We start from the raw sequence: 15665 nt of genomic DNA, 5'->3' as shown, positions 1-15665 counted from the left end.
ATAATGAGATAGTTACACCTGGCTCTCAAGTCAGTCCAATCTTTGGCAGCTCTTCCTGTCAACCTCTGACACTTTTTAGGTCTCCTTCCCTGTCTCAGTCATCCCACCAGCTCTTTCCATCACCCGTTCCCCAAACCCCACGTGCACACATACACATACTACCATCCCCACACGTCTCGTAACACTTAACAATGAAGATGTTACCCTAAAGAAAAAAGTGGTGATATACTTTCTCCACTCACCCCTCAAGCCGTAGCGTCTGCCCATGGAGTGCGTGTAGCAGGCTGTGAGCCCTGTGGTTCGGGTGCTGGAGAAGTAGGCCGACACCACCATCGTGATCGTCTCCCACTTCCACGCCTTGATGTCCGATGTTCCATTCGTAATCACAATCACCTGCAAGAGGGGGGAGGGAGGGGGTCAGGAGGGGTGGGGGTGAGAATAAATGACTGTCATTATCATCATATCACAATCACCTGCAAGGGGGGTGGGGGAAAATAAATGTCCATCATTATCATCATTGTTACATGACGGCTCGACTGACCGCACAGAGCTGTATCAACTCTGTCAATATAGATCCTTCAGAATCTAAACAGAAACAAAGCTGGTAAAAATAATTTTTAAAATCAGACACTAGTAGTCATGTTCATGAACCTAGGACGTGTCTATGACATTGATCATGCTGTCAATTTTTCACCAGACAGATTTTTTTTTTTTTTTTAATTTGTGACCACCACCATACTTGCATGTATAAGATTTTGTGTAATACTGCACAAACAAAACAAGAAAATTAACAATGGGCAACTCACACATCCTTGATGCAAAATAGAAAAAAATACAATATAATTATCATGAATGTCCATTGACAGTCAAAACAGCCAAGTGGTTAAGCCTAAGGTGTCAGATTTTCCATCAGAGGGTCCTGGGTTCAAATCCTGGTCATTGAGCCAGGTGGTTTAGGGGTGCAGATTTTTTTTTTTTTTTTTTTCAAATCTCCCAGGTCAACAGATGTGTAGACCTGCTGATGCCTGAACCCCCTCCATGTGAATACGCAAGCAGATAAAAGATAAAATATTTGATTCAATTTGATTTGATATGGTCCGAGACTTTCTTCTTCTTCTGCGTCTAAGCTTTATTTTCTCTTTCCAGCTGTCTTCCACTATTAAATACTTAAAAACCTGGCGCTACATCAAACAGAAACAGTAGACTAATTAGAAGTCAAAGTAGCAGGTAGCAGCAGCAGTAGCAGTAGTAGTAGCAAAAGTGGTAACTATCAACCAGTAATAGTAGCAATTGTCTTGCAGCCTGCACGGTTTGTGAGCAGAAAAAGTGTAGAGGGATAAACATCAGCAGTCAATAAAATACAAATTCTCCTGAACCATAGCTTGACTTGGGGCCACACAAAATCTGTGGATGACGTGGACCCACTTCCATCTGTCAAACTGACTTAGATAATGACGCACATTTTAGTGACTGTGTTCTCCACCTGTACACGGTTCACTCCCCCCCCCCCCTCCATATGCCTTGGGGGCCACAACATACCCTATGGATGACATGGACCCACTTCCATCTGTCAAACTGACTTAGATAATGACGCACATTTTAGTGACTGTGTTCTCCACCTGTACACGGTTCACTTCCCCCCCCAGTATGCCTTGGGGGCCACAACATACCCTATGGATGATGTGGGCCCACCTCCACCTGTCAAACCCGCTGATCTTATGTAACAAATTACAGGGACTGAGGGCAAAGGATAGGGGGGGTGTGCGAGTGTGTGAGTGTGTGTGTTAATGTGAGCATATGAGTGTGTGAGTGTGTGAGCGTGTGTGTGTGTGTGTGTGTCAGTGTGTGTGTGTGTGTGTGTGTGTTTGTGTGTGTACGTGTGTGTGTGTGTGTGTGTGTGTGTGTGTGCGTGTGCGTGTGTGTACCTTTCTCATCATGCTGTTCAGCACACTAAGAACACTGTCGTTTCTTTCTTTCTGTATTCTTTCTTTTGTAATTGCAGGCTGCACCTCCCACATTCACTAAGGTACATGGATGGTTGGCTTTTAAACACATTAAATCATTTCTTCTTCTTCTGCTGCCAGATCTTCTGCTAAGTCTCAGTGGCATCACTCTAACGCCACTCATCCCTTGTCCCCCATGCACTGCCACACCCAGGTTTATCTGCAGCCCTATCAGTGCCAGCAGTCCACAGGGAACAACTGATGTTTAGTATCCAGGTGGCCATGCATGAAAGGGGGCCCTGCACTGCTACTGGGACACTTTAGCAGTGTTCAGTGGTGTACGTTCTGTTTCAACATACTTATTACGACATCGCCTACAGAGCTCTCCCTATTGACGACAGTATCGCTTCATCATGGAGCAGACCGAGAAAGCGTCCCCCTACAGTGCCCCCTACCAACAACAATAATCGCTTAGTCATGGAGCCGACAGAGAAAATGTCCCTTCCAGAGTGTCCAATGACATTTCCCCAACACCAAAGATTTTGATAGGAACTCACCCCGAGTATGGAAGTGGAGGGAGATTGAAACTGAGGTCACCACAAGAGCAGAACATGAAAAGCCACAGGATTTGAGAAAAAAAAAATTTCTACGCTGATGATGAACGAGGGTGATGATGATGGTGATGATGATGCTATGGAGATCGGTTTTTTGGTTTGGGACTTCAAGCAAAACAAGTCTTAAACTACACTTCCTTTCATAAGTGGAGTGATGGACTAGAGGTAACGTGTCCACCTAGGAAGCGAGAGAATCTGAGCGCGCCGGTTCGAATCACGGCTCAGCCGCCGATATTTTCTCCCCCTCCACTAAATCTTGAGTGGTGGTCTGGACACTAGTCATTCGGATGAAACAATAAACCGAGGTCCTGTGTGCAGCATGCACTTAGCGCACGTAGAAGAACCCACGGCAACAAAAGGGTTGTTCCTGGCAAAATTCTGTAGAAAAATCCACTTCAATAGGAAAAACAAATAAAACTGCACACAGGAAAAAATACAAAACAAGAGAGGCAAGGCCTTCAAGACTCACTGGTGATACACTTAAAAAAAATTCTAATCGTTAAAATGTGTTCTGTATTTGTTATTATAAAGCTTCAGGTTAAAAAAAAAAAAGAAAAAAAAAAGAAAAGTCCTAACCAGATTCGAACCCCGCGTATTCAGGTGAGAAGAAACTGTCTTACCCATTACACTATCGTGGCTCCTTAACTGACGTTCTAAAATTTAATATTTAAACATACTTTTTTAAAGGGCGATAAATCGATTGCGGTATTTGCAGTGAGAACGCTGTTTCTGGTGTATCTTTGGCATTCAAAAAATCTTTAAGGGCAATAAAAAAAATTCTTTTTAAGTCCTCGGTAAAGGAGATGTGGCTATCGTGCAATCACACTGCAACATTTAGCCGTTTTCTCTAGATCTAGATAGATGTACAAGTTTATTTACACCCGCCGGGAATGTAGTACAACACTGTCGATCGATTCAATTTCTCTTTTATGTTCATTCTAGTTTTATAGTTTTAAAGTTGATATGAAAATTGAGTATTTTGTTAAACTAATAATATGCAGAGCCAAGTACAAGTACTTCTAAACGTCGTATGAAGTGAAAAGGACTTCATTTTGAGAAAAGTCAAGACTGGAAATTTTTTCGTTTCATCAATTCAAGGGTATTAACTCGCATGGTTTACAATTTTTAACTGTGAATTCCGACTGATTCTGTGGATATTTTTATGGCAGTTTGGGGCATAATCCAGTAAGTGATGAGGCGTTCACAAATCTTTCTCTGAATAAATATTTAACGGTCTCTTTCTCCAACTTTCCATCACATTATCGTGTATTGTCCATTGAATATAGGATTGAACGGGCAGGTCAACAACTTGAAACAAATGGCGTCGTTCGCGTTCACGAAGAATATGAGCACGCGCTTTGAATGTGTATAAATATGTGTATGCAACTGATTTTTGCCCATGACCTTCAGGGCTCAGCCAATAGATCTATAAAGTCCACTTGTCGTATTGATTTTAGTATTTTCCAAAAAAGACCACTTGGGCGAATGAACATAGTGAAAGCCCTGTACACTGAGAGTAAAACACACAAGCTTTTTATGTATTGAGTATAATTTCAAAATGTAATGTTTAAAATGAGAAAGATCAGTTTAAAGCAAACTAAGTCCCATAGCATTAATTACAGATTAATTTCCCTTTTTTACTATCTGCATCAAAACGTTTGCAAAATAAATATAACTTCCATGCTTAGCAAAAGAAGTTCCTGTTTGAACAAAAAATGATAATAATGACTGCTCTTGTTGTGTCAGAATATCAGATCAAAGTGCCAAGTTTAGAGAATAAAAAAAAATATAAATATAACAGTAAATGCAGTTTGCATATAATTTGGCTTCTTTTTTTTTTGGTGCCCATCCCAGAAGTGCAATATTGTTTTAAACAAGATGACTGGAAAGAACTGAATTTTTCCTATTTTTATGCCTAATTTGGTGTCAGCTGACAAAGTATTTGTAGAGAAAATGTCAATGTTAATGTTTACCATGGACACGCAGACACACACAGACAACCGAACACCGGGTTAAAACATAGACTCACTTTGTTTACACAAGTGAGTCAAAAATGGGTGGTGCTGTAGTGCAGCGACACACTCTCCCTTGGGAGAGCAGCCCGAATTTAACACAGAGAAATCTGTTGTGATAAAAAGTGAAATACAAATACAATATATATCCGGGTGTCAACTAGGCCCGAGAGAAAGACACCTGCAGCATGGGTCAGGAAACTTGAACAAAACACCCAAACACAGATTCATGATGAGAATGATCTTCAATTGTGTCACCCCAGTCTTCCCATATGGGTCTATAACATACTAAACAATGTGTGGGAATCAGCCGCATGCCAGTGAAAAGAAAACCACCCTCTGCTGGGACTCAAGCCCAGATCAGCAGATGTATATATATATATATATCTACATATATACACACATATATATATATATAGAGAGAGAGAGAGAGAGAGACAGACAGACAGACAGACAGACACAGAGAGAGAGAGAGAGAGAGAGAGAGAGAGAGAGAGAGACAGACAGACAGACAGACAGACACAGAGAGAGAGAGAGAGAGAGAGAGAGAAAGAGAGAGAGATTTAAATACATACAATGATACATTCACACATATATATCTATATATATACCTGTGCAAAATTTGTAGTGCATGAATGTACTTAGCTCCCTTCGGTGTTCTTCTCTATCAATGTCATAAAAGGATCTGAGCCATATCAATGCAAGACAGCGTGGCGAAGAAACACAATGGACGTATTCATGTTATGCACACACACACACACACACACACACACACACAACACAGTGACACTGTTGTAAACACACATACACTCTCTCTCTCTCTCTTTCCCCTTTACCTCGTCTAATGACTTCAAGTGAACAGACACTGAATTGAAGAAAATATCACAAACACACACATATGCATGCACTAGCACATGCTCACATACACACACACACACACACACTGAAGGCATACTGTATGCAACAAGACATAAAAGGCCAGTTGCATCTGCAACTCAACTGCTTTGTTAAAGGTCATTTGTGCTCTCCATTTCATAGAAGGCAATTAATCTCCTCCCTTTTTTTCCCCAACCCATCTATAACTCTACTGCTGCAAGAAAACTCTGCAATGTTTTATATATCAAACACATTTTTTTTTAAGTACAACGTTACAATTATTTTCCTGTTTTGTCATACACTTAGGTCACACATACATGGATTCTTGTGATGCTATTCCGCAAATGACATGTTCACTTTCATGTACAAAGGACAGTGATAGTTTTAAGTGGCGATGAGTGTTACATTCAATCTCCCTGATTTCCATTATAATCCAATGCTAGTTTAAAAATAAGTACTTCACATTCAAGGCCTGCCCATTATGGCCTGCCATGCAATTTTGTTGAATATTCTGTCACACATGTATACAAATGATTGTAGACTTCTACTTGATTTTTTTTCTTTTTTTTTCTACATTTGAATGTCATCATTTAAAAGAAGATATGGGCAAATGTCTCTCTACTTCTCCATAAAATGGCTTGGTAGATTTAACATAAGCTCATGAGCACTGGCACACAAACAACCCAACACGCACACAAAAACTGATGGTAAAACACACACACAAACCCCCCAACACAAACACAAAAGCACTCACACACACATACACACACGTTCTCACACACAACTACGCACATGTACATACGCCTGCACACATAAACGCATGCACACACACAAAATAATGTGCATGTGCATGTGCATATACACATGCACACCCAAACACCCACATGCGCACACACACACACACCTGTGTGCACACACACGCACATAATGCACACACTCACATGCATACGACGCACACACACACACACACACACACACACACACGCACGCACACACACAATGCACACACTCACATGCATGCACACGTACACACACATGCACACACACACACACAGTTGAAGACCCTTACTTACTCTTTCAAAAACAAGTGACAGAGTAAAAAAAAATCTCATCATGTTCCCCCCATCCCAACCCCCAACCCCCACCATCCTTCACCACCCGTTGCTGATTCTTTTTGTTTGTTGTCTTGTGTTGTCCTTTTTTTTTTTTCTTTTTTAAATTCTTTTTTTCTTCTTGACTATTTATGTTTGCTGAAATCACTGCTTCAACTGTATTACATTCATTTACCTTTCACAGCACCTGTTTTGCGAACTCTGAACCTACATACAAACATCTCAGTGCAACAGGTGTGGTGCTGTGTGTGTGTGTGTGTGTGTGTGTGTGTGCGCGCGCTCTCAGCAAGCAATGGGACACCGCATGGGACATAAAGAGTTGGGTTACATAGTATGCAGGGTGACAAGGACACCCACTCACCACCCAAGCCAAAGCTAAAGCCATCAACTTACGGTGTGTTGAGGTGTGGCGGTATGTGGATATGTGGGAGGTGCAGGGAGGGGTGAGGGGGGGGAGGGGGGGGGCAGCGAGGGGGAAAGGGCAGTTGTGTTGGGTTGGGTTTGTGTCATGCTCTTCTCTTCGCTGTACTCTTTTGAGAGGTGTAACAAGTTTACAGCTGTTGATTGTACTGATGATTATTATTATCTATATCTACATAAAATTATAAGGTGTTATATATATATGTATGTGTGTGTGTGTGTGTGTGTGTGTGTGTGTGTGTGTGTGTGTGTGTGTGTGTCTCGCTCTCTCTCTCTCTCTCTCTCTCTCTATATATATATATACACATTATATGTCGAGAGACAGAGACAGACAGACAGAGATAGATTGGTGGGCAGATAGATAGTTATATCACTGCACTCTGTTTTGTTTTTCTCAAAGACAAGGCTTCCATACAAAGCTATGCTGCGTAGATGAACGCACCAGTTCGTGAACCTCTCTTCTTCTTCTGTGTCCAAGGCCTGCAACTGCCACATTCACCTGTATGGTGCAAATGGGGCTTTTACATGATCACCGTGTTTACTAGCGCCCCACCATGAAAGCAGCCCTACTCTGTGCCCAGATGTGTGCACACTGGTTATCTTCTTGCTTCCAGAACCCATCAGGCAAAAGCTGACACAGATTAACTCATTCAGCCTTGGCATCAAAACTGGTCTCATTAAAACAGTTTTCACATTCCTTCATATTCATAAACTGTAAGGGAAGGGAGCTAACTTGTACAGTATTTCTGGATGTGTCTACACATTATTTGGAGGAGAAACAGTACATTTCCTGCCCTTTTTTTCCGCATCAATATAGCATGAAAGCCTGCCAAGGATGTAAACACCCCATGGGTTAAATGGGTTAACATGCGAACTTGATGTTCTGCATGAGCATACGCATGTGTATAGTGAAGCTAAAATTAATTTCTACACTTTTTCAGAAACAGCAAAATTGAGTTTTCCTCTCGGAGTACATGGATGGGTATATACCGCCAGGAACAAATGCCAGTACTGTTCTGACCCTTCTTTCTCCATAAAAGCCAGAATGGCAGGAAACACAGCAGAGGTTTCAAAAACGGCATGCTAATCTCCGAGGTTTCTTTTCATTGTATCATTATTTGTTGTTACGCTTTGTCAACACGTTTCTGAGTGAAACTCAGGCTGCTCTCCCCGTGGGCAGCGTGTCACCACAGTGCAGCACCACACTGTTTTCTTTTTTGTGTCTGCAAGTGTAAATTTATATAAATCTATCTCACTGTCAAAGTAGAGTTCTGCCAGGGACAATCTTTTTCATTTCCATGGGTTTTTATGACTGCTGAGTGCAAACTGCACACAGGACTTCTGTTTATAGCCTCATCCATATCTCTTTCACTTTCTGTATACATATACATATACACCCATGTGTTAACTGATCTTTTGTGAGAACCAGCTCAGTAGGTCGTCACTGACACGTGGAGTGTGCCCTTGTCTTGTTAGTTTAGGACAGAGTTCAGTTCACATCTCAAGACCCTGAAGCACACCTGGGGTACCGTTCAGAGACTGGCCCAAAACAGACAAGAGTGGCAGTTCTTCACTGCTGCCCTGCATGCCAGAGGGCGTAACGGGCAGCAGGTCAGTAAGTCAGTTAATAATAATAATAATGGTATTTATATAGCACTGGATCTTGTGCAGAGACAAATCAAAGCACTTTCGCACCAGTCATTCACACGCATGCGTAACTCTAAAACTATAGAAACTAAAGACAAGGAAGGGCAGGCAAGGGAGGCTATTTTGGGAAGAGGTGGGTTTTAAGGCCAGACTTGAAAGAGCTGAGTGTAGAGACTTCATGAAGCGAAACAGGAAGTTCATTCCAATCGCAAGGTCCAGAGACAGAGAAAGAACGGCAGCCAACAGTTGAGTGTTTGAATCTGGGTATGTGTAAACAGAGTGGATCCGAAGCTGATCGTAGTGAGCGAGATGGAGTTAACATTCATGAAAGATTGAAACAGTTTGAAAACTCTGTCAGTCTCATTCACTGTGACTTTCAAATTGGGTTTGTTGTGCCGGAACTTAAAACTGGTTCAAGCAAGTGATATTCAATTCTCAGTAAGATGAAACCTTACAAAATTTCGTTCTTAAGCTGTATCTTTCAACATGAATGGATCTACCTGAAGATGTGCCCAAGCCCACTTAAACAATGTCTGCTGGAAACAAAATCCTGTCAGACAGACTGAACAGACACATGGATAAATCATCAGGAAATGCTCTAGACTGCAATAAAATGACTGAAGCATACGCCCATGTTGATACAGAGAATAAAATCCTCAAGATGCATCACATTATCATGATAATGATAAACACATCCTGAAATGTAGGGGTTGGGGGAGTGCTCTCTCTCTCTCTCTCTCTCTATATATATATATATGTGTGTGTGTGTGTGTGTGTGTGTGTGTGTGTGTGTGTGTGTGTGTGTGTGTGTGTGTGTGTGTGTTTTGGTGTGGGTTTTTTTTGTTATCAATCAAACTCGGTGGAAAATAAACAATTACCTCATTCAAGCTGATTATCAACCATAAATATCTCATTATCTGCTCATAAAAGAACAACATGATATAGAAAAAAAAAAGAAAAAAAAAGTAAACACTTTACATGCATAAAAAACCATCACCCTCGAGTCATGCTTGAGGTCACCACTGACCTGTCCAATGATTCGTGTAATCACTCCAGCTACCTCATCGATGAACAGACCCTGCAGCTCAACTCTAAACGCCTGGTAAGCTTCCTAGGGGGGAAGGTCTGATCCTGTGTACTGGGGACAGGAAAACTGCGCAAGGAGTTTTAGATTTTTGAATATAAAAGACAGGAGAAATAAAAGAAAGAAAAAACAGCTTGGAATTGGGCAATATCCAAGCTATTTGGTACAACTACAAGAAAGAAGTCTGTGCAGTGTTGCATTTCAGCAAGTGAAAGGATTGTGGATGACCAGGGAAAGTTTATATATCAAGCAAGAATTCCTCTCATTTTCACAAAGATGTTCTGTGAGCTCTGGTGTTGGGCACTTTGACTGCCTATTTCAACACAGGAGCCAGTTGTTGAGTTGGTGACGGATTAAATAAGGTTTCTTGCATGGAAACAAATTATAGTATACAGACATGTACCAAAAAAATTTATATTGCAGTCACACACACACACACACACACACACACACACACACACAGTGATTTTGTTGTTTTATTGTTGTTTTCACTGGGGTGGTGTTTATCTGCTTTTTGGCATCGACTAATCCAACTGTCAACACCAGCAAAACAATGCCTTTTATTCAAAAACCATCTGTGGCTGTAACTTTGGACAGTTGAGGTCCTAAGTCTTAACTCTGTGTGCCTTTGTACCATCTTTCCATGTGTGCAGTACTGATAGTGGTGCTGACACTGACAGTAAAACAAAGCGTGCATTATATATCAGTTTTCTGTTCGGCGACATGCCCACTACACAACACTTGGACTGGCAGCACTCTCTCTCTCTCTCTCTCCATTCATCTACCTATCTATCACACACACACACATACACACACACACACACACACATCTGCACACACCACACACCACATAAACACACAAACACATCATTCCAAACATAAATGTATATCATCCCCACCACAACCCCAGCACATTACACCATTTTCACCAAAATCACTGCACCAAACAAATGACTAAGACACTAACAACTAGCTACCATGCCTCTCAAGGGCAAAAACTGGACTCTCTGAGAGTCTCTCTCTCTCTCTCTCTCTCACACACACACACACACCAATGCCCCCTTGCCTCTCCCATTCCCTCCAAGTGGCTGATACCACCCTATGGTCAGTCATTCTGGTCAGTCAGTCCCAGGAGAGGCATGCCTCAGAAATATTCTCCATTGCTGGCCACTTGTGTTTTTGCAAGCATGAGGGCTGTTTACATAACCCTGATTACAGCCTTGTCCCCTGTGCCCTCTTATCATTCCCCCCCCCCCTTCCCCCCTCAACCCACTTGTCATGCATGAGGCATTTCCAGACATAACAAGACACAGTGGGGTGGGGGTGGGGGATCATTCGTCTTTCAGTTGCTTGGCTGTTACTGTCAGAAACATGTCAGTTTGATCTTATTTTGTATTGTACTACATTGCATTGTGTTTTATATTGCACTGCATTGCATTGCATTGTACTGACTATTTCATTACTCTTTTTTTTCCCCAACAGATTTCTTTGTGTGAAATTCAGGTTGCACTCCTAAGGGAGAGTGTGTCACTACAATGCAGTGCCAGCCCTTCCCCCCCCCCTGCCTGCAGGTGTATTTGTTTTCCAATCAAAGTGGATTTTTCTCCTGACTTTTGCCAGGGACAATCCTTTCGTTGGTGTGGGTTCTTTGATTTTACTTGTGTGCACATCACTCACAGGACCTTGGTTAATTATCTCATCCAAATGACTACTTTATTCTCCCCCATCAACTGATGTTCATAACAGTAAGACATAAGACACACGCTTATCACAAAGTTAAATTCATTTTTAAGCAGATATGGTTAACCTTTGATACACGTAATGATGTATAGTACAAAAATACACATGTATGCATGTATTAAGTATCTGTGCACAAAATGACATGGACACACATATCAAACTCACACATACAGTGATACACACACACAGTCCTATAATTCACACTCACACACATGCACACACACACACTCAAACACATGCACACACACACACACACACTGAGGCTCCCTGAATTATGTGTATGTCTCTGTATGTATGTGTGTGTCTGTGGTGGGAGGGAGAGGGTGACATACTTGCCATGCTGTGGTCAGACACACACACAAACTGCATTCACATGCCTGAACTGGCTCACTGAATCAAGTCTGTGTGTGTGTTGTTGTTGTCTTCAGTTTAACGTCTTTCCACTTGAAGTGATATTAGACAATGTGTGTGTGTGTGTGTGTGTGTGTGTGTGTGTGTGTGTGTGTGTGTGTGTGTGTGTGAGTGTTTTGTGTTGTGTGTATATCTTATCGTTCATTTGATGGACACCCCAATCGTATGTGCGTGCGCACATGCGTGCGTGCGTGCGTGTGTGTGTGTGTATGTGTGTTGTTTAAATTGTGTGTGTGCACACATACACATATACATATGTATAGAACTGGAAAACTTTTGACAGGGAAAGGCAAAACTGATATTATACTAATAACAAACACTGGTATGAATTTACTGCTCCACAACAAACTGGCAGTTTAAAGTTCAAACAAGTGAGTGGATAAATTACTATCTGTGTTTTCCATCAGTTCTCAGACACAGCTTTTGCCAGTTTGGCTCCTGTAAAATATTTTACTTTGTAAGTCTGATCCCGAAGTCTGACAATCGTGTTAATTATCAATTAATCATGACACACTGACAATCTTCATAAAATGTATAGAAGGCAGATATCAACCAGGGACGGCCAAGACTATCAAGCATATATAAAGGCGAGAAATAATGCTGCAAGAGAATGCCGAAAGGCGAAAATCTGGCTAGAAAAGACAGTTGCAGAACAAGCCAAAAAAAAACCCCCCGAAATCATTTTGGTCTGACGTGAAAGCAAAAACCAGCACAAGGACATGAATATCTGACCTCAAAAGAGAAGACGGCACCAAGACCAAAACCGACGACGAAAAGGCCCAAATGCTCAAATGCAACTACTACTTTCAAAGCATTTTCACAGAGGAATAAGAGGGAGAACTGCTTGAACTAGTTGAAGCCCCTAAATATGAGTTTAGCACCACCTTGACAGACATTGAAATCCGAGAAGATGATGTCAAAAAGCTCCTCACTAAGCTCAAAGTCGGGAAAGCAGCTGGACCAGATGGCATCCCCACTATCCTGTTGGCGGAAACAGCAGACGCCCCAGCACTACCTATCAGCATCGTCTTCAGGAAATCGCTGAATGAAGGACACCTTCCAAGCATATGGAAAAAAGCCAAAGTTACACCAATCTTCAAGAAAGGGAGATGAAATTCAGCAAATAACTACCAACCTGTCAGTTTGACAACCATGGAGACACTCATCACAAACAAAATAATGGAATACATGCAAACGAACAACCTCATATGCAAAGAACAACAAGGCTTTACCCCAGGACACTCATGTGCAACACAACTCCTGGACACACTGGATTGCTGGACAGAAACCCTAGACAGAGGTGGCTCCATCGACGCAATATACATGGACTTCCGCAAGGCATTTGATTCTGATCCACACCACAAACTGACACTCAAACTAGTCAAAGCGAAGGCCCATGGCATCGAGGGAAAAGTACTGCAATGGACAGAAGCATTTCTCAGTGGCCGCACACAGCAGGTATTTGTCAATGGAAGCAAATCAGATGAGGCACGAGTCACAAGTGGAATCCCTCAAGGCAGCGTCTTAGGCCCCATACTCTTCGTCATCTACATCAACGACCTGCCAAGCCAGGTACAAAGTGAGGTCCAAATCTTGCAGATGACACAAAGCTATTCACCCAGAGCAACAAGCAACATGCCAGAGAGACCCTCCAAGAAGATTCATGAAGAGCAAGGACCCAAGCAACAATAAGCATGCCCTGACAACCACCAGAGTGGAGAAAGATCGTGGGGTAGCAGTGGACAGCCAACTGACCTTCAAGGACTATGTGTCACAGACAACATCTAAGGCCAACAGAATCCTCGGCGTTATGTGGCGATCCTTTGACCATCTCACTAAGCATACCTTCATCCAACTTTGCAAAGCACTCGTGAGACTGGTCTTGGAGTATGGCCACTCAGTCTGAAAGCCATCCCAGAAAAGCCTCCAACAAGAGATAGAAGACGTTCAATGCAGAGCCACAAAACTCACTGGCAAACTGAAGGACAAACCATACCCAGAACGCCTGTCAACCCTCAAGCTGCCAAGCCTGGAACACCGCAGACGCAGGGGAGGCATGATTGACCTCTACAAATACATCACTGCCATCTACGACACAAGCCGACCCAACTTCGAGCTGCATGACAGATGCAGCATCAGAGGCCACAGCAAGACGCTAGTAAAGCACAGATCCTGCCTAGACGTTCGGAGTTCATTCTTTTCTGAAAGAGTTGTGTCGGCTTGGAACAGCCTACCAGAGTCAGTAGTGTCCACACCCAGCTTGAACGCGTTTAAAAACAGACCTGACGCCCATTGGGCCAACCACCCAGTACTATACAACCCCGACTGCTATCAGTAGACCTTGTAAGTGCAAGCAGCTGTGGATATGGCCAACATACCGACCAGTGAACTGACCTGCAACCACAGGTCTAAAACACCGACAACATCAAGTATCAATATATAATGAGCTCACTGACTAACAAGTGAAGTAGTGTGGCAACAAGAATGAACAAGACCATGATGATGACGAAGATGACAGCTTTCATCAATCGAAATAAGGGCGATTTAAAAAAAAAAAAAAAAATGCAAATGACACTGACAGGAAAGGCAAATGTACACCTGAGTCCAGAGTACCTTGCGTTATCAGATCTGAACCAAATTTCATGCAACTGACAAATCACCGATAATTTATTTTGTTTTAAAACTACGTCTTAATATTATGTGACTGATCGAGGTCCAGTGACAGTCACAATATTTAATCTGTTTAATTCTCACCTCTTCTCGCTCTCCACTGTCCGCCGCGTACTTGCAACCGTCAGGAACTCCAAGGCTGCTGCAAACCTGCTGGCACGTGGCTATCTTCCTGCAATCGAAAAGTGACCACTGGAGCATGAAGCAGGCCACCAGTGCCAGCCAACACCTGCCTCTCAACATCGTCGTCAGGACGAGTCAGTGCACTGAGCGAAACTGAAAGAAACCCGCGCGAGGAAATATTTCGTTTGCAGAGCTCTGCAGCGTTGACAACCAACGAACAGTTTCGCGGTTCCGCTTTTTAGATAAAATCTAAGATATTCACTCAAACCTAGCAAGCCCGGCTGGTGATGGAAGTTGGTATTTGTCACACAAAATGGGATCGGATCGGATTATCACACGCTGAGCACAACCGACAGTGTAGACAGGGTACACAACTTTTCGCTTCCTGTCGCCTGCTTGATGACACAGAGCAGCGTCACGTGACCCTCTCGGCAGGTGAGGACAGGTTGGCCCGTGAATGAAAAGAATGATAATTGTTCAGTGACAGCACACACGTGCCTCTGGGACGCGAACCCTCACAGTGACACACTGCTGTGCACGAACCCCTTGTTAACACAATAAAAATGAGTTGGACAGCTCGGGTGCTGTCAAACTTACAGTGGCCTCGTTCAGGGTTGTTTTTTTGTGTGTGTTTTTTTGACACTTCGTTTTTTTGTTTTGTTATTTTCCTTATCTTTTCTTGCGCGACACTCCCGTTTACAGTTGTATGGCCAGTTTACCCACTGAGTTATCTAAGGTTGCATTGTGGGTTTTTATTTGCACAATTATACATGCAGGGAAATTTTAGATGGCTTACAATTTCTTTCCACTTCGGCGGAGTTTTGGCCCGCATCAGCCACGGAGTCGTTAATCTCTTATCTCCCACCTCGATCCTCTTTCAAGTTAGAATTGCATGTTTACTGTTACGGCTTTAAGTGAAGTCTCTTCTGGTGATTTTTGTGGACAGCTTTTATCGCTACCCCCTCCACCGATGAATATTGAATTTTGTGGCATCTCAGCAGTAACTGACTTGA

At 42.6% G+C, this 15665-nt stretch overlaps 1 protein-coding gene across 1 annotated transcript in view; it reads right to left on the bottom strand.

The window, feature by feature from the left end:
- LOC143286990 (di-N-acetylchitobiase-like) overlaps positions 1-15103 on the bottom strand; it is a 43721-nt gene extending 28618 nt beyond the window's left edge. The window contains exons 1-2 of the mRNA XM_076594983.1: positions 14614-15103; positions 243-393 (exon numbers count right to left, since the gene is read on the bottom strand). Of these exons, the coding sequence (XP_076451098.1) occupies positions 243-393; positions 14614-14772 (310 nt within the window). The 5' untranslated portion in view covers positions 14773-15103. The remainder of the gene's footprint in view (positions 1-242; positions 394-14613) is intronic.
- Positions 15104-15665: the final 562 nt, after the last annotated feature.

The sequence above is a fragment of the Babylonia areolata genome, chromosome 10 (genome assembly GCF_041734735.1).
Source record: "Babylonia areolata isolate BAREFJ2019XMU chromosome 10, ASM4173473v1, whole genome shotgun sequence".
NCBI lineage: Eukaryota > Metazoa > Mollusca > Gastropoda > Neogastropoda > Buccinidae > Babylonia > Babylonia areolata.
Note: the sequence above shows the minus strand (reverse complement) of the source record. Positions and strands in the feature narration are given on the sequence as shown.